Genomic DNA, 19,227 nt, shown 5'->3' with positions numbered 1-19,227 from the left:
CTGAAAACTACACATGGAGACAATGGCAATTTCCAGAACAATGAAATAGCTGTTAGGTATTTAACAAGATATATTGTACTGCCATTAATGTACATTCCATGATAACTGAACTATGGATAAATGAGATGTTAACATTGGGGAAGTGGATGAAAATAATAAGGGAACTCTTTGTGGTCCTTTTGTGACTATTAAATGTTTCTGCAAGTTTAAAAAATTTGTCTAATAAAAAAGTAAAGCTAAAAATAAAGTTTTTTTAGGCAGATATAGTAGTAGCACATGCCTGTAATCCCAGTAACTCAGGAGGCTGAGACAGGAGGATCACAAGTTCAAGGCCAACCTCAGCAACTTAGGGAGGGCCTAAGAAACACAGCAAGACCCTGTCCCAAAATTAAAAAATGAAAATTGCTGAGGATGTGGCTTAGAGATAAAGCTCCCCAGAATTCAATTCCCCATGACATCCCCCCCACCCCGTAAAATAAGAAAAGCAACATTTTACAAAATAGAGTCCCAATAACTATGAGTATAGAAACTAGGCCTTCAAGAAATTAACCATTTGCTTAAAAGTTATTATACCAATTCGGTCTATCAAGTGTCTAAGGAAGTTAATTTATGCAAAATTAATAATAATATTTTTAACAAGAAAAAATAGCTAATATTTTTTTGCAAAAGTGATCTCATGCCAGAAACCATATTAACTTGGTTGGCAGAGAGAAATTCAATATATGCATCACACTTATAGTGTAGGTACTATTCTAGTTGTCATGTCTCATAAAAAAGCTGAGATGCCAAGATCAGCAGCTAGCTAAAGAGCACTAATCCAGCAAGTGGCAAAATGAGGATGATACACAGTACCCAACTTGACATTAGAGTGGCAGGGGAGGAAGGCAGTAGCTAATAGGAGGAGAGGGGCAATATGGAAGTCTGGAGGACCAGGCTATCCTCAGGGTACATTCCATGCAAGCCAGCCATATGGTGAGGAGGTGGGCATGTATGCTTCATCTAGGATTGACCATTGCTTCCTTAAGGTTCCTCGGGCAGGATGCTGATGCATGTCATGTAAAAACCTAACTCAGATGTCCTTTGAGGGGATGATAATGATTTTCACAGGAAGAGGCTCATCAGCTCACACACTACAGGCAACTGACATCATAGCAATTACCAATGCTGCAAAAACGATTCTGTAGGTGGTTCATATTACCAGGTACCCAGTTCTCTCTGATATGACTCAGTCTAGGGAAAGATTTCAGAATATCTGAACTAACATTGTTTTTGACAGCTGAGCTAGTGTAAGTGTTGGACAGAAATAATTAGGTGTCTTCTTAAGTTCCAAAAGCACAGGGTTCTACCTGTCTCAATAAACAAGTATCCATATGCCTTGATAGCCCTCTAAAGAGAAAGGCATACTTTTCAGAGCACTCTCTTATGCCTTAGGATACTTTTTAAAGAAAAAACCTTATTTATTACCCAGGATGCTGGCTGGCCCTTCCAGATAAGTGAATCTTCTATTTGCCTGATGTCTCAGATACTAATTTACTACATGACCTTATTTTAGGCCTTAATTGCAATGCATGTGTAATACACTGCAAATTTTCTCATCTTCATTTTATTAATTATTTAAATTAATAAATTTTACCTCAAGTTACTTAATAAAAAAATATTTAAAATAGCCTTTTCTTGATATCTCAGGAAAAGAATCTGGAAATCTCCTTATCTATGATTTCCATCAGAATAACACTAATTCATTCTATGAAGTATCTAAGCAAATTAATTCAGATAATAATTATACCAAAAAAAACCAAAACCAGCCAATATTTTTGGTAACAATACATGCTGGAAACTGCCTTAACTTGGCATAGATTAAATCAATATCAATATCAAACTTTAGAGTGTCGGGAAATATGTGGGGTCATTTTGTCTGACACAATCATTAAAAGACACAATGACATTTTATTGGAGAGAGCCAGAGATGCTAATGTCCTCAATAGTAGGAAAAAGTCAAGATAACACAGAGTTGCACTGTCCAGAATGACAGCAGAAAGTCCGCAAAGCCACCCTAACTTATGGAACAATGTGGCGACGAGTCTCCTGCAGGGACTGAGAGCTGGACCCAATCAGGTGAAAATACTTCAGGGCCCCAAGCTCACTACTCACATGGCTGCACAGCTAACATGGAACATGTGTTGGTAGGCTAAGCCAGTGCTTGCCATCCTTTATTTCGAACTGTTTATCTTTTGGAACAATGCAGAGAAACCAGCACCACCCCTCAATCTCAGTGAACAACTACTTAAGTGTATTTTAGTAACCTCTGATGCAATTTGAAGGATCACTTTTGCATATAGAATTTGGCTTACATTTCAGCAAACTCCCGCAAGTTTCATGACATTGTGTATTAGCAGCTCTGCTCTCATCTCCCTCAGGAAACACTTCTACTATAAAAGATTGTAAAGCTATTTGTCCCTAAATAGCTGTCTGTGACCTTCTGCTTTGTGGTTTCTAATATCTCCTTTTTCAGAATATCTCCTTCTCTCTCTATTCCCATCCAGTCTGATGGATAAATTCCATAGTACTTAGCTGACTGAATACAATCAAGATTAGAGCTACAGTTACCAATAGAAAACAGATAACTAAGTACTATATGTCTAATTCAAATACACTTTGTACCAGAAGGAAATGTGTGTGAGCTTTATGTTTTCATTGTATCAGGTGATCTCTCTCTTGCCCTTAGGTCACACTAAGGAACAGAAAGGCACTATGTTTAGTGAGTGGTTAGAAATATATTTCATGGGTCCAAATAAGTAAGTGAGTTGGCATGATTGCTTTTAGGGCTGCATTGAGAAAAAAAAAAGTCTCAGACCATGTCTGACTTGACAAATATACTGCATCTTAACTAATGAGAGTTACTGCTTCAGACTGGTACAGGGTGATGTCAATGTTTTGGCATGTGTGAGATGCATTTGTTAATACTGATTTAAGAACAACAAGTACTGGAGTCCTAGGAGTTCAAATTTCTGACATTACCTATTACTAGTTGAGTGATTTTAGACTATTAATATCTCTGGGCTACACAGAATATTCTCATTAGTAAAACTGGAGTAATAATAATTCCCAACTGGGCTGATGTGTAAATGAAATAACTCCCCTAAGTATTGTAAGTATTGTAAGCATTTATTGAGTATATCTTAACATACCAGACACTCTGGCATCATGCCAAGAATAAAATAAATAAGTCAAGGTCTCTGTCCTTGAGAAGCTAAGAGTCAAATAGGAGAAGCAGACAAGTGAGCAGGTAATTTCAATATAATGTGGTAAAGGCATCAATAACTGAATCACAAGGTGTTATGAGAACACAAAAGACAGGCATGCTATCAATTCAGATGATTTCTGCAGCAGCTGATACAAACTATGATAGAAGCTGGCTTTAATAGCAAGGAAACATATTGTTTTACATAGCAGCCAGTACTCAAATGTTGTTTCAGGTGTCTGACAACATCCTTCATGACCCAGAGTGTTTTTCCATCTCTGCCCTATGCTACTCAGTAAGTAATGCCTTCACATAACCTTGATCATAATATAGATCATGGTAGAAACTAAAACAGCACCCTTCTTTACTCAAGTCCCTCTTGTGATATCTTGTTGCCCCAAGTAGATCTCATTCTACACATGGCTGAATCAATCATGAGAAAGAAAAAATGAAATTACCTAAAGTGGACATGACATCATTTGCGGGGTGAGGACTATAAGATTTACCTGATTATCTAGATCAAGGTTAAAGAGCCGGAGTGGGTGGCGGGACTGTTTCCTAAAGGACAACAATCAAGAATTTTAAAGGATAAGTAAGAATTAGCTCAAAGAAGAAGATGAATTCTTATGTAGGGGAACAACATCACAGAGGCAAGTTACCACTGAGGTAAGAGCAGCAGGGGGATCACTTCTTATGAGAGTTGGATTTCTAGGTATTTGTTGGCTGAAATTCACCTCTAGAGTACTAGAAGGATCATAGTCTTAAGATATCCCTAAATTCACTTACAACACATTGCTTTTTCCTCTTTAACTCTTGTGTTCTTGGAATGTATAATCTAAGAACAAAATAATTTCTACTTCTTATATATTTTACATAGATTTTGTTTTTCTCTGGGCATGGTAGACACTCAACAAAGCCAGTATAGAAAGAATAATGGAACACATATTTTTAATTTTGATTTAATTATAAGTTATAGTATACAGACAGTAGTTCCCTCTTGTCTGTGGTTTTCTTTTCATGGTTTCAGTTACTTTAGGTTTACTGTGGTCAAAAAATATTAAATGGAAAATTCAACAAATAAAATATATTTTACATTGCAGGCCATTCTGAGTAGTATACTGAAATCAATCTGTTCCCTTCCACCTGGTTCCCTTTGTGCTGTCTGTACACACTATGTATATGCTACCTGCCTGTTAGTCATTTTTAAAACCTTGTGGTTATGGGACCAACTGTCATTATTGTAGTGCTTGTGCTCAAGTAACTCTTAGGTAGTAGCCTAACATCATGTCATTTATCTCACTCCATCTCATTACATAGGCAACGTATCATCTCATAGCATCACAGGAAGAATGGTTAGTACAGTACAGTAAGGTATTCTAAAAGACACCAACTATATTCACATAACTTTAATTACAGTACTTTATTAAAATCACTTTTGTTTTGTTACTGAGTTTGTTGCTAATCTTTTTTGTGCCTAATGTATAAATTTTATTGTAGGTGTGTATATATAGGAAAATACATATTACCTGTACATATAGGGTTTAGTACAATCTGCAGTTTCAGCATCCACTGAGACTATTGCAAAATATCCTCTACAGATTAGGGGAAACTACTGTATATATTTTTTATTAAGTAATTCAAAAGTTTTAAATTATAAAATTAAATTTTCTAATTGGTGTTTCACTGGATGGATAGAACTTTCTAGTAGTTGTTTTTTTTCCATTATATTTTCCTGAAAACACTCAAATGGGTAGGGTATAGAAGAATCTCTGACTGCATTTCCTTAGCTAGTCATATTGGCCATTCTCTCAGTGAAAATTATTCCATCATAGTATAAATCGGGTTTAATCCATATTCTTTACATTTTCTATATCTGCAAGGAAGGAAAACTATAAGATTCAGTGTTATGAAGTACCAACCTTGGGTGATACGAAACCGCCAAATACCATTCAAAATACATTTCTGAATGATAAAACAAATTGTATCCTTGTGACTAATATTATAACTAATCTCTGTTATTAACACTATCGTGAATTATACAATGGAATAGGATGCTTAGACCATGTCCTGGGAGAAGCTGCTCATGATGGAAAGGGTAAAAATCTCACATTAATTCCTACAGAAGGTTGGGTTGACCATTTAGTCATATGGACTGCATTTTAAAATGTCAGTTCAATTGATGATTCATTTTTATTTTAAATGATATGGAAGGGGAAAAGACAATATATTGCCATCTAAAAATTTCATTAGAGATGAGAAAAGGAGACAGTCTTCCTATAAGAGATATGGGCACACTTAGGAAGCAATTTACTTTATGCTGTATCTAAATATTAAACCCTGGGAAAAACAGTCTGGTTGTGAAATACCAGTGGAGTAGTGATGGGAACACAATCATCTATTTAGGCACCTCAATAAAGGAGAGAAAAGATGAAAACTATCTTGCAATGTATGTAACAGGGTGAAAAGAAGAAGTAATTTAAAATACAATACCTGTTTATCAACAGACAACACATAGTCAATGCATTTAAAACTGCATTGTAGTTCTCTCTTTAGCACCTAAATTGATGCACAGTTTATTTCTATTCCCCATCTTCCCATCAAACATGGACAGGGAAACTGTGATTAGAATGAGTCTCTATTTTTCTGTTTTGGATCCCTTCAGTGCCAACCATTTTTAGAGTTTCATCTTTAATTTTACTACGAGACATCCAAATGAATGGGAATTAGAAACTTGGCTACAGGAACTCTCAGATTTAATCTTCTTTACATTCTTATTCGTATAGCATCAATAGCACAGTCTGATCTTATTGGCACTTTCAACTGCGATGTCAGGTTCATTTCAAAATTTAATACAATGTATTTGTCATCACCACACTTCCTTCAGGAAGGACACTGATACCAAATGGCTACCAGTTGGTGGTCTGAAAAAGATAGCTTGCTGAAAATAGAAAACTCTCTCCTTTAAACCTAAATAACTCATCTCCCATATTATATATCTTGTTTTTGCAAGAAAAGAGTATTGCTTTCCACTATTTGATCTTTTAGTAATCCATCTAGGTAATGATAACAAAATAAAAGAATATTTACTCACTGCTTGCTTCTAGAAAGACAGTATCATATTTCAAAGATTTAAAAAATAACTTGTGCAGCAGGAAAAAAAGAAAGAACAGATTACAATCAATACTATTGTTGACTCTGACTGAGTGTAAGATACACCTTATACCAATCTGGCCTCAAATATTATGAGGTTGCCCAAGGGCCCCATTTGGCCCAGAGCAGTGCTTTCCAGACTATGGTTCTGCATCAGCACCATCAGCATTTCTAATGAATTTGATAGAAACAGAAATTCTCACGTCCCATCCCAGGTCCACTGATTCAGAAACTGTGGTGGCTCCTTCCTGGGATCCTTAAGGCCCTGGTAAGACTATAGTGGCCACTGAAATTCCTCATTGAAATTCCTTGTGTTTTTTATAATTTCCAGATGATTCTGGGAAACACTAGTTTTAGAACCACTGGATAAGAACAAAGATGTAGCCTTGAGCAATGAGTTTTCGCACCTCAGACCAAAATTTCCAGCACAGATAACCACCTTAACACCCCAAAGTGTTCTGTTTTTCTTGTTCTCACTCAGAATCATTATGCTAACACTCTAGAATCCACTACAATAAACATGTAAAGAAGCTAGTTCTCCCCGCCCTCCAGACAGCCATATAATGACTCAGTTGGTAGAAAATAAGACTCAGGAGGATAGCACAAGCTACACAGATGCCCTAACTCAAAAATAAACAGAATTCAATGATATTTTTTATGCCTTCAAAGGGAGAACAGAAGCAGTTGAAGCTCTTTATTATCAAATAATTAATAAAATGTGTGTTTCAAAATATTGAAAGGTCTCTCATAGGCTTTCATATTTTTATCTGAAAAGTGATTCTTTAAGAATCATCATCAATATGGTTTGATTAATTTGGATCACATATCTCCTGCAGGACTGGATCTCCTAAATACCTCTCCAAGCATACTTGTTTCCATTTGTACTATATAAAAACACTGTGGCAAAGACTCTTGGGCAACCAGCAAAACAGTAGGAAGTGATAAAAAGATAGATAATAAAGGGTGTTTAATAAAACAAGTCACCAGGAAAGCAAGAGCTTCATCTTGCTAGGAGGGAAACAATATGGAATATACCTCAGATTATTTCATACCAATTTTCAGTCACTGGCTAAAGGCTCCTTCCTGGGATCCTTAAGTCCCTGGCAAGACTACAGTGGCCATCGAAATTCCTCAGATAAAGAGGTGCAGCAAGCTTCAGCTGGCATTTCTGTTAAGTGGTCCAAAAGATGTGGGCAGAAAACTACATTGAGTGCTACAGTTCACTAAATCTGTCTATTCTGTAAGTGCATTTCTCTGAATTTGCATTGCTTACATTACATACATGCCTATGTTTATTGAAACCCTTCTTTGATCCCTTCTTACAGCTGGCAATAAAGTTAAGATTTCCATTCTCATGCAAAGTAGGCTTTTTCATATCAAAATAAAAAGAAATTTTAAAAAACCTGATAAGTAATCCTTTTTAAAAATTGCAATTATTATATATTCCAAAATTCACATCTTAATAAAGTGCAGATCTATTTCAACCAAGGTGCCACTGCTCAAAACTTCATAATTGAAATTTGTTTTGGAGCCTCTATATTCCCAGTAATAGTTCTAAATTTGTAGTGTATCTTTAATAGGCTGATTCACTGCAGGACATCCACTTATGTGACAAAAAAAATACTTGATGAAAAACCTATTTCTTTTTCTTCCTAAAATACAAAAAAAATAAATAAATATTGTGGTAAAACAGAATTTAGAAATTCTTGTAAGAGATATAAAAAAATATAGGGAGGAGGAGAAAAACAGCACTTGACAAAAAAAAATGAGATACAGCATAATCAAAGGGTTTAGAAAATACAGACTTGGAAATACAAAAGGGGTTTTATTTAGAATTCTAGTGAGTCAGAAAATAATCTTTTATCTGAATGGAGTTTGACATTATCCACAAAGGTAAGCCAAAGAACATTTCTTGAGATCTAAAAATAATATGAACAAAATAAAACTTCCTTTCTGGTCAGATTTTAAAACAATAAAAATAGTTCATCCAATTCAGATCAATTATTATTATGACATGTTTTCCACCAATCAAAGTCATCCTTTAAAAAGTACTTATGGCATTAGAACTTACAAGGACATGCCACTTTAGACAAAATTAAAGATCACCTTCTTGGATTCTTCAAAGTTATTAGTGAAAAAACAAGGAGTCCTAGTAAAATAGCCTTGGGATGAAAAACAGAGTCCCTTAATAATGGGAAACCATTCTTCATGCTTTCTGTGCAAATACAGACAAAACTGAAGGAAAATATTTGCTCTAAAAAAGCCCAGTGCAGAGATGAAAATAAAACCCTGATATCTAAAAGGGAATATATCAATATCTTGGATTAAATATGTTTGCTAAAATACATATAATTTTTTTCCAGGAAGCTTATTTGGCAAATTATGGTACAAAGCTGGAGGTGATTGCTCAGGATCTGATGAGCCTATCAGACAGATCCATGTTTATCCAATGATCCTGCTCATCTTCCATATTAGATACACAAACAATGACAGTCAGTGAACACTTGCAAGTCACTGAGAACACTGTCTACTTCTCTCACATTACAGAGTTTTTCTCAACCTGTTCAACAAAGATGTCACATAGTGGGAAACTTTAGTGAATTGCCAGTGAAACCTGGCAATAATGAGCCAGTTATGTTTGAGAGTCAAAGTTCAAAATATTGTGAATAATGTTATATGTGTATATAAATATGCCACAAATGAAATTCACTGTTCTATATAGTTAATATACACATTTAAAAACTTGTAAAAAAATAAAACAAACTCAGGTCAAAATAAGACACATTAATAATCTAATCTAGGAGAGAAATATGCTGGGCTCAGATTCTTTTATCACACTCCATTACATTTAAAATGTCTCACTTAAAATCAGGAAATGTACTTATCAATGAAATAAGAATAACCTATGTATAGTCTACACTCAGTAAATTTCTGTAGACCCACAGTAGACATTGAGAAGATGTTGTACAGGGAGAGAAAACAAAGCTGTCCTACCAATTGAAGACATAAATATCATATTCCATAGCTGTAGAAATTCATACATGACTACTTGGATTGTAGATGATCCAAGGTAGATCACATTCTTAAATAAATCCACAGGTTTAATCATATCAAGAATTGATAGAGATTTTCAAAATGGCAGAATAGAGGAGGTTGCTTTCCTGTTTGCTCCATGGCATAAAACTAAGAAAGCACACAAGCAGCTTCTCAGCAAGTAAGGTATGGGAAACTGTCAGAGACACTATAAGTCTATAGGGTAGAAACTCCACAGCCTCAGATCCATACTGTTGGATAGGTAGTCACACAAAAAAACAACATGAAAAATCAAGTGAACAAAGCACCACACACAAACCAACATACTCCAATAACAGAACCCATTGACACCGCAGTAGAAGAAATGTTCGAGAAGGAGTCTAGAACGTACTAGTTAAACTTACCTGTGAAGTAAAGGACAGTATAAGGAGTGAAATCAGAGAGAAAATACAGGAAGTGAAAGATCACCAAAATAAAAAGAGATTCTGGAAAAAAAAAAAAAAAACAAGCACAAGTCCTCAAAAGAAGGGGATCAAATTAACAATTCAATTGAAAGCATCACCAGCCAACTAGATCAATTGGAAGACAGTTTCAGGCAATGAAGACAAAATACTAACCTTGAAAACAAAGTTCAATGTGGAGAAAAGACATTAAGAGACCATGAACAGAACTTCCAAGAAATACAGGATAACCTGAAAAGACCAAACTTAAAGATTTACTGGAATATATGAAGACTCAGAGACACAAACCAAAGGAATACAGAATCTTTTTAATGAAATGATATCAGAAAATTTCCCAGACCTATAGAATGAAATGGAAAATCCAATACAGGAGGCTTGCAGGACCCCAAATATACAAAATTACAATAGACTCACACCAAGGCACATTAGTATGAAAATGCCTAACATACAGAATAAGGATAGAATTTTAAAGGCTGCCATAAAAAAAACAACAGGTAACATTTAGTAGGAAACCAATCTAGGTCTCAGCTAATCTTTCAATCCAGACCCTCAAAGCTAGTAGGTCTTGGAATAATATATGCCAAGCTCTGAAAGAAAATGGATGCCAGCTAAGAATACTATACCCAGCAAAATTAAGTTTCAGAATTGATGATGAAATAAAAAACCTTTCATGATAAACAAAAATTAAAAGAATTCACAAGTAGAAATACTCAAGATTTTTAATAAAGAAAGGAAGAAAAGTGAAAACCATCAAAGAGAGGAACTACACTAAAAGAACAATAAATCTGCAGCCAATATGGAAAGCAGTATGGAGATTTCTTGGAAAATTGGGAATGGAACCACCATTTGACCCAGCTGTCCCTCTCCTCGGTCTATACCCAAAGGACTTAAAAACAGCATATTACAGGGACACAGCCACATCAAGGTTTATAGCAGCACAATTCACAATAGCTAAACTGTGGAACCAAACTAGATGCCCTTCAATAGATGAATGGATAAAAAATTGTGGCATATATACACAATGGAATACTACTCAGCGATAAAATCATGGCATTTGCAAGTAAATGGATAGAGTTAGAGAAGATAATGCTAAGTAAAGTTAGTCAATCCTAAAAAAACAAATGCTGAATGTTTTCTTTGATATAAGGAGGCTGATTCATAGTGGGATAGGGAGCAGAACATGGGAGGAATAGATGAACTATAGATAGGGCAAAGGGGTTGGAAGGGAAGGAAGGGGGAATGGGGTAATTAATGATGGTGGAATGTGATGATCATTACTATCCAAAGTACATGTATGAAGACACAACTTGGTATGAATATACTATGTACACAACCAGAGATATGAAAAATTTTGCTCTATATATGTAATAAGAATTGTAATGCATTCCACTGTCACATATAAATAAAAAATTTACATAAAAAATTAAAAACAACAATGAATCAATAGAGATACTAAGCCAAATTAAAAACCAGAAATGAATCAAAATGACAGGAAATAAAAATCATATCTCAATAATAACACTGAATATAAATTCATCAATCAAAAACCATAGACTGGCAGATTGGATTAAAAAACAATACCCAATAATAAGCTGTCTCGAAGAGATACCTCATAGGCAAAGACACCCACAGACTGAAGGTAAAAGGATGGGATAAAAACATACCATTCACATGGATTTTGAAAAAAAATAGGGATTACTATCCTCATATCAAAGTGAACTTTAAGCCAAAGTTAATCAGAAGGGGCAAAGAAGGAAATTTCATACTACTTAAGAGAACATCTACATATATCAAAGAAACCCTTCTCAATTTCAAGATGCAAACAGAAACACCACAATAATACTGGGTGACTTAAACACACCTTTCTCACCACTGGATAGAGGCTCCAAACAAAAACTATATAAAAAAGCTAAAGAACTAAAAAAATATAATTAATGATTTAGACTTAACAGACATATATAGACTATTTCATCCATCAATGTCTGAATACACTTTTCTTCTCAGCCTTCATGGATCATTCTCTGAAATAGACCATATCTTAAGCCACAAAGAAACTCTTAGCAAATACAAAAAAAAATATAATACATTGTATCCTATCAGATCATAATGAAATGAAAGTATAAATCAACATTAAAATAAAAAATAGAAGGTACTATAACACCTGAGGATGAAATAGTATGCTATTTAATAACAAATGGATAGGAGAATAAATCACAGATGAAATAAAAAGCTATTTAGAGGTAAATAAGAATAGCAATACAATATATCAAAATCTCTGGGACACTGTAAAGGCAGTGCTAAAAGGATAGTTCATTGCATTGAGCGCATTCATCAAAAGAATAGAGAGACAAAAAATAAATAACCTAACATTACATCTCAAAGTTGTAGAAAAAAGGGCAAATCAACACCAAAGGCAGTTGAAGAGAGGTACTAATTAAAATTAGAGCTAAAATCAATGAAATTGAAACACAAAAAAATTAAGAATCAATGAAACAAAAAGTTGTTTCCTTAAAAAATAAATAAAATTGATAAACCCATAGCCAAGCTAATGAAGAGGAAAAAACACCTCAAATTACTAAAATTTGTGATTAAAAAGGAAATATCACTATGGATATTACTGAAATATAGATGATAATCAAAAATTACTTTGAAAATGTATACTCTAATAAAATAGAAAATGTTGAAGACATTGACAAATATCTAGAAACATTAAATTTAGTCCAAATTGAATCAGAAGAACATAAAAATTTAAACAGATCAATTTCAAGCAACAAAATTGAAGATTCCATCAAAAGCCTACCAACAAAGAAAAACCGAGGACCAGATGGATTCTCAGCCAAGTTCTACCAGACCTTCAAAGAATAACCAACACTAATCCTCACTTTGCACAAAACTCAACTCAAGTGGATCAAGGACCTAGGCATTAAACCAGAGACTCTGTGCCTACTAGAGGAACAAGTAAGCCCAACTCTTCATTATGTCAGCTTAGGAATCAAATTCCTCAACCAGACTCCTTAAGTGCAAGGAGTAAACTCAAGAATCAATAAATGGTATGGAATAAAACTAAAAACTACTTCACAACAAAGGAGACAATCAAGACTGTGAAGAGAGAGCCAACAGAATAGGAGAAAATCTTTGCCACCTGCACCTCAGAGCATTAATCTCAAGGATATACAAAGAACTGAAAAACTTAACACCAAAAAATAAAACAACCCAATCAATAAACAGGCAAAGGAACTGAACAGGCACTTCAGAGAAGAAGAAATACAAATGGTCAACAAATATATGAAAAAATGTTCACCATTTCTAGCAGGTAGAGAAATGCAAATTAAAACCACACTGAGATTTCACCTCACTCTAGTCAGAATGGAAATTATCAAGAATACATGCAACAATACATGTTGGCCAGGATGCTGGGGGGTGGCAGGAGAAGTACACACATACATTGCTGATGGGAATGCAAACTGGTGCAACCTTTCTGGAAAGCAGTACAGAGATTCCTCAGTAAACTTGGAATGGAACCACCATTTGACCCAGCTATCCCACTCCTTGGTCTATACCCAAAGGATTTAAAATCACCATACTATAGTGACACTGCCATATCAATGTTTACAGCAACTCAATTTACAATAAATAAGCTATGGAACCAACCTAGGTAGTGATAGTTTTCTTTTCATCATCCTGAGTTTAGCAATTATTTCATAGGTCATTTACTTCAGAATTTATTCAGAAATAAATAGTTGAGGCCAAAATAAATCATCTTATATTTGATTAAAAGTAATTCCAAAATTTATATTAGATTTTATCAGACTTGAGGCCTATCAGAATTTACAAGAATGACTTGCTTTCTCTCCACTTTTACACTTATCCATATGAATTCACTTCAGGTATCCTGAACATACAGAGAGAAACTTTCAGCATCCCAACAAAATATCAAGTCCCATTCAGACTGTGGAACCAAGATTTTTCTACACAACTATGATCACTCTTCTGTAGAGCTCCTTCCAGTGTCTTCTTGGATGCTCCTCTTGCCACCAGTGAAATGTATTCTCTTCTCCAGAAGTTTGTTCAGCTCATTAGCTTGGAAACTTCAAAAATATATAATCTATGTCACATTGAAGTCACTGGCAAACTGGCAACAGTATTCTTTGTGTGTATGTGTGTGTGTGTTTGTGTGCATCTCAAAATTATTTTATTAATTTTTATTTTTAGTTATACATGACAGTAGAATATATTTTGACATATCATACATGGAATATAACTCCCCATTCTTGTGTTTGTACATGATGTAGAGTTACACTGGTCATGTATTCATATATGAACACAGGGAAGTGCTGTCCAATTCATTCTACTGTGTTTCCCATTCCCATCCCCCTATTCTTCCCTGTCCAATCCTGAGAATACTATAAAATGTTACAAGAAGAAAGTAATCACAGGAAACTACCTATTTTTTCTCCATGCATTTAAATGAGCATTAAAACTTCTGTTAATCCTTATAACTATGCAAACACCCTAAAAACATGTGGATTCAGATAAGAACTTCTCTGCAAACTTCCATCATCAATCATTCAGAATCACACAGAGGCTAATTCAAAAAAAGTACAAACAGAGCTCATTTCAATTTCTCCCTGGACACAAGTTGGCTTCAGCTATCAGGTGCCCAGTATCCCAAACAATGAAGGAGTCATCAGGTATTTAAAACTATGAAACATCATAGAGCTGATATGAGCCAGCATTAATTCCTACTTCTCCCCAGAAGGGGAGAGCATATGTAAACACCAAAAATTAATTATTACACAATGAACAAAAAAGCTCTTAAACTGCAGTAACTTTGAGACCTCTACAACTATAGCAGCACATACTGCAAAAGACAGCCCTACCTATGAACATAAGATACATGACCACTCTCCACACCTCCTATTACACAACACAGCATCATTGCTGGCACTGGGTCCCAACCAAATTCAGAATCTTTTATTTTCTCAGCTGGAGACTGGGAGAAAAAAGTGGTTATTCAAATTTTCAGTATTATTTTCATTTTAGAAAAGAATGTTCTTTGAACAATTTCCACAGGACAAAATGTAATAATAAACGTGTATTATAAGCTGATTTTCAATTCTTTTGTGCCAGGTAATTTACTAATCACTTTTGTGTAATGAATTTAACTCTCACAATCTTGACAATAAGAGGTAGCTTTTATCATCTCCTCTTGATAACTGAAGGGAAGGATGTTACCGCAAATTGAATAATTTCCCTGAAACCATCCAGCAGGTGAGTAGCAGAGTTAAAATTCCAACCTTTGTGACTCTGGATCCAGATCTGAAACCTCTAACACTTCACATCTGACACCACACTCAACACTGAAGATGTCTGTGAGCAGATGTGTGAGGTTTTCCCCACTCCAAGCAACTTTGCCATAGCAGGTGTGTCCGACAATTCACTTTGATTTTCACATTGTCTACTTGGAGACAGCACCAAAGCCAACAAGTAATGAGCTCCTTCCCCCAAGACTACCCCAGATTCATATGGCAATCAAAAGCCCTAGGCAGTCATCTATGCTTTTGACAGATGAGTTATAAATCAGGATTCCTACAGCCCTTTTGTTGAACCCCATAATTTGCCTAGATTGGTGACAAAACTCACAGAAATACCTTACTTATGTTGCAGGTTTACTACAGAGAACATTACAAAGGATGCAGATGAATACCCAAAAGAAAGAGATAGGGCAAGGTACTGGGGAAAGAATACGGAGCTTCTTAGCCTGGTCTGGGTACATCACCCTTCCTATACCTCATGTTTGGAAATCTGGAAAAAATCTCTGAGCCCCATAGTTGAGAGATTTTTATGGAGACTTCATTACCTATGGAAGCTCAATCTCCAGCCCCTCTCCTTTTCCTAGAGGACACAGGGTAGAGCTGAAAGTTCCAAGTCATGGCTTGCTCTTTCAGATTACCATTCCTCCAAAAGTCAACCAAGAACCATCTCATTAGGATAAAAGACACTTTCATCACCTAGGGAAATCCCAAGGAAACAAGGATCAAAGACCAAATATTAAAACATGCATCCCTATTGCTCAAGAAATAGCAAGGATTTAGAATCATTGTGCCAGGAACCAGGAATAAAGACCAAACTATATATTTCTTATTATAAATCACAGTGTAATACAAAGAAAAACAACACAAAGGTGATCTCATTTGCCTAGGTTATTAAGCTGGACATCTCTTACCACAATTCAAACATTATTTGGTAATATTAGAAGCAGACACTATTAGTTTTTTTACTATTTACTGTAGCTATTACAATCTGTTGTCACCTTCTATTTAATTAAAACACCATCTGGAATCTGGAGGTAACCAATTAAATCATTTGATAAAAAATGTATATTTGCCTAATTATGCTTGTGATTTAAAAGAAAGAAGAAAGGAAGAAACAGTGGACAAAAGAAAGGGGAAAGAGGAAAAGAGAGAGAAAGACAAAAGAAAATACTGCGCTATAAGTCGACCCCGTGTGGATGCTAATACACAGTCGGAATCCACTATGCAATTTCCTTCTCTTCTATGGATTATTTCACTCTATAAATCAAAACACTTCATCCTGCACACCAAGAACATTACAAAGGGGGCTTCTCATGGCAGAGCTGATTAGTAGACATACATACTCAATATCCTAGTTCCTTGTGAAGAGACTGAATATTTTTTAATCTCTAGGATAAAGATTTTAAATGTCACTTTTCTCACTGCCATGTGACTCACATATTTTAAAATCCCCCTTAACTCCTAACAAGGATTGTACCTTCAGAAGCTTGCTGATCACAGAAAGACATAATTATTAATAGATTTCTAAGTCTTGAGAACTTATATTTAAAAATGGTTCTTTAGAAATGTTAGTATTATGTCTAGAACTGATTCTGCTCTAATGCTATGAAAATGGAAAGATTTCACTTACTATTTTTTTTTTCTTTTTAACATGGAATCTTTATAAGGAGGCACTTGTCAATAATATAAGGACATAATATATATGGACCTAAAAACAAGAAAGTAAAACTTGTTTTGTATTAATAAGTTGAAGACGACCTAAGAGTTTCCTGTTTTGTATCTGTTTTGAGAAACTTAAAAACCCCAGACAACTCTTAGAGAGGAGCTCATTAGAGTCCACTGAGCTTAGAGTCCACTGCATTGCACTTAGGCATAGTCAAATGGTACTCTTATGTTCTGAAGCACATGGCCACATAGAAAGTGACTGCCATCTCCTTTGTCAATAATGTGCCCCTTGATTGAACCACGAATATTCAAGCAAAGAAAAAGCTGTGTTTCTCTTCCTCCAGCAAATGACTTTTGGAGAGAGGCAATGTGTCCTCTGACTGATGTCACAACACCTCTAGTGCATCATTGGATCATACCTCGGTCATCCTGACAGACGGCCTTCAGGATGCGATGTCCCAAGCCACATTTTCCATGATCAGGGATACAGATCCCTTCTAAAGCCACCCATTGATAACACATTGGATCTTCACAAGGAACAGATTCCACCAAATGAGGGCAATGTCCTGCAGGCCCTGTGGATTCCATGAGGACATGGCGCTGCCTCGTTCTAAATCCTAAAAGGAAAAAAGGAAACAAATTTCACAGGAATCCGCTCTTAGCCCACAATGGAAAGAAGCAGCTGTTATGTGAGAGATGAGACTTTTATATAAATACTTAGAGCTTTAAAGCATATGTTATCTTGATGTGTTTTAATTTTTATGGGATGCGGAGGAATAAGAAGTTGAAAGGAGAAAAAGAAAATGAAAGCGATTTAGAGCAGAAATCTGTCTTCCATGAGTTTACAACCTGGAAATTGGAGAGGCCACATATATCAAGTGAAATAATAAATAGGGTATATCCACAGGGTTTCATAAACCAGCAAAATAAATGGAGACTCATAAAAATGACCTTATCACAGATTAATCCACATTTTGTTTTTGCTGTTGTTTTTGATACTCTTGATAGTCTGCGGTAAGCTGAAAAATCATCTACACTTTGGCATATCTCTGGTGCCTGATTGTTCAGGGCTTCTTACTTTAAGACATCCATGTATGTCTTCACTGAGATTTCCGCATCACTCTGGTCCGTAAAGACAGCATCTCTTTGGACCTCCATCTCCATCCTGACTGAACATGAGTCTCTCGATTATTATTCAGTTTTAGAAAATATATACGGTAAGTCTAGGTCCTCAAATCCACCAGCCAAAGACCATAAGGAGGACATAAGTGGACCTTACATTTAAATCCTTAAGGACCTTCAGTCACAAACTTAACATCAATAGCAGTTAAGCAGGAACTTGCTGAGGGTAAGGAACCATCTAAAAACCGAAGACAGTGACAAAGTCTAGAGTTTGTTCTAAAATGCTATTATTCAGCTTCCATTGAGTATAGCCCAAGAATACACAGACCCTTAGTTAATAGGCCTTTCAATTTTGTGTAAGAAACCATAGCTATCAGTTATGCTTTGTTTTTATATAAAATATTTTTTAATAATGGAAACAAATTCACATTTTAAAAAATGACTAAAAGAGAATGACCGAGAACCAGAAATCCTCTAGGCTTTAATCTCTGGCCCTCATAATTTGTCACTTTTATCTATCTATCTACTTATTACCAGGGATTGAACCCAGGGGTGCTTAATTACAGTGCCATATCCTTGGCCTATTTTTATGTTTTATTTTCAGACAAGGTCTCATTAAGTGGCCTAGGGCCTCACTAAGTTGCTGAAGTTGGCTTTGAACTCACAATTCTCCAGCCTCAGCCTCCCTAGCTGCTAGGATTACAGGCATGTGCCACCATGGCCGGCCATGAGATGTCACTTTTAAAACCTACTTCTACTTCCTGGAGAGCTCATACATCATCTTTCATTATTTGTACTCCAAATTCAACCAACCAGTTGAATTCCTTTAATTTCCTTTGTTTTTGTTTCACAAATCCAATCTGTTGCATAAATAATATTTTATGAGATGATCATGCATATACCCTGGAGTAAGTAAAGAAAATACGAGAGTTTTGATAAGAAGAGAACATAGAATTCCCCAAATGAGAGGTTCTCTACCATCCTTCCCATAAGGCCAAGGAGGACAACTTAGGGGCCATGAGAAGTAACAAAGCCAGGCACGCTGCCTCACAGTTTTGCCACCATGAGAAATGAGATCGGAAGGTTACAAAACTGAAGTATAGTCAGAGAAAGACTTATACAACATAGGCAGGAAGGCTATTATGCAATGAATGTGGCTTCAGGACAAGAAGGAAGATGAGCTTGCTTAGAATAGTACAGGGCTGGGATTTGTAAGTATTTCATTTGAGTTCTCCTGATC

The 19,227-nt window shown here is 35.5% G+C and overlaps 1 protein-coding gene across 1 annotated transcript in view; it reads right to left on the bottom strand.

The window, feature by feature from the left end:
* Thsd7b (thrombospondin type 1 domain containing 7B) overlaps nucleotides 1-19,227 on the bottom strand; it is an 814,215-nt gene that overhangs the window by 428,405 nt on the left and 366,583 nt on the right. Inside the window, exon 7 of the mRNA XM_015479140.2 lies at nucleotides 17,285-17,482. Coding sequence (XP_015334626.1) covers nucleotides 17,285-17,482 — 198 coding nt within the window. The remainder of the gene's footprint in view (nucleotides 1-17,284; nucleotides 17,483-19,227) is intronic.

The sequence above is a fragment of the Marmota marmota genome, unplaced genomic scaffold (assembly GCF_001458135.2).
Source record: "Marmota marmota marmota unplaced genomic scaffold, marMar, whole genome shotgun sequence".
Classification (NCBI taxonomy): domain Eukaryota; kingdom Metazoa; phylum Chordata; class Mammalia; order Rodentia; family Sciuridae; genus Marmota; species Marmota marmota.
Note: the sequence above shows the minus strand (reverse complement) of the source record. Positions and strands in the feature narration are given on the sequence as shown.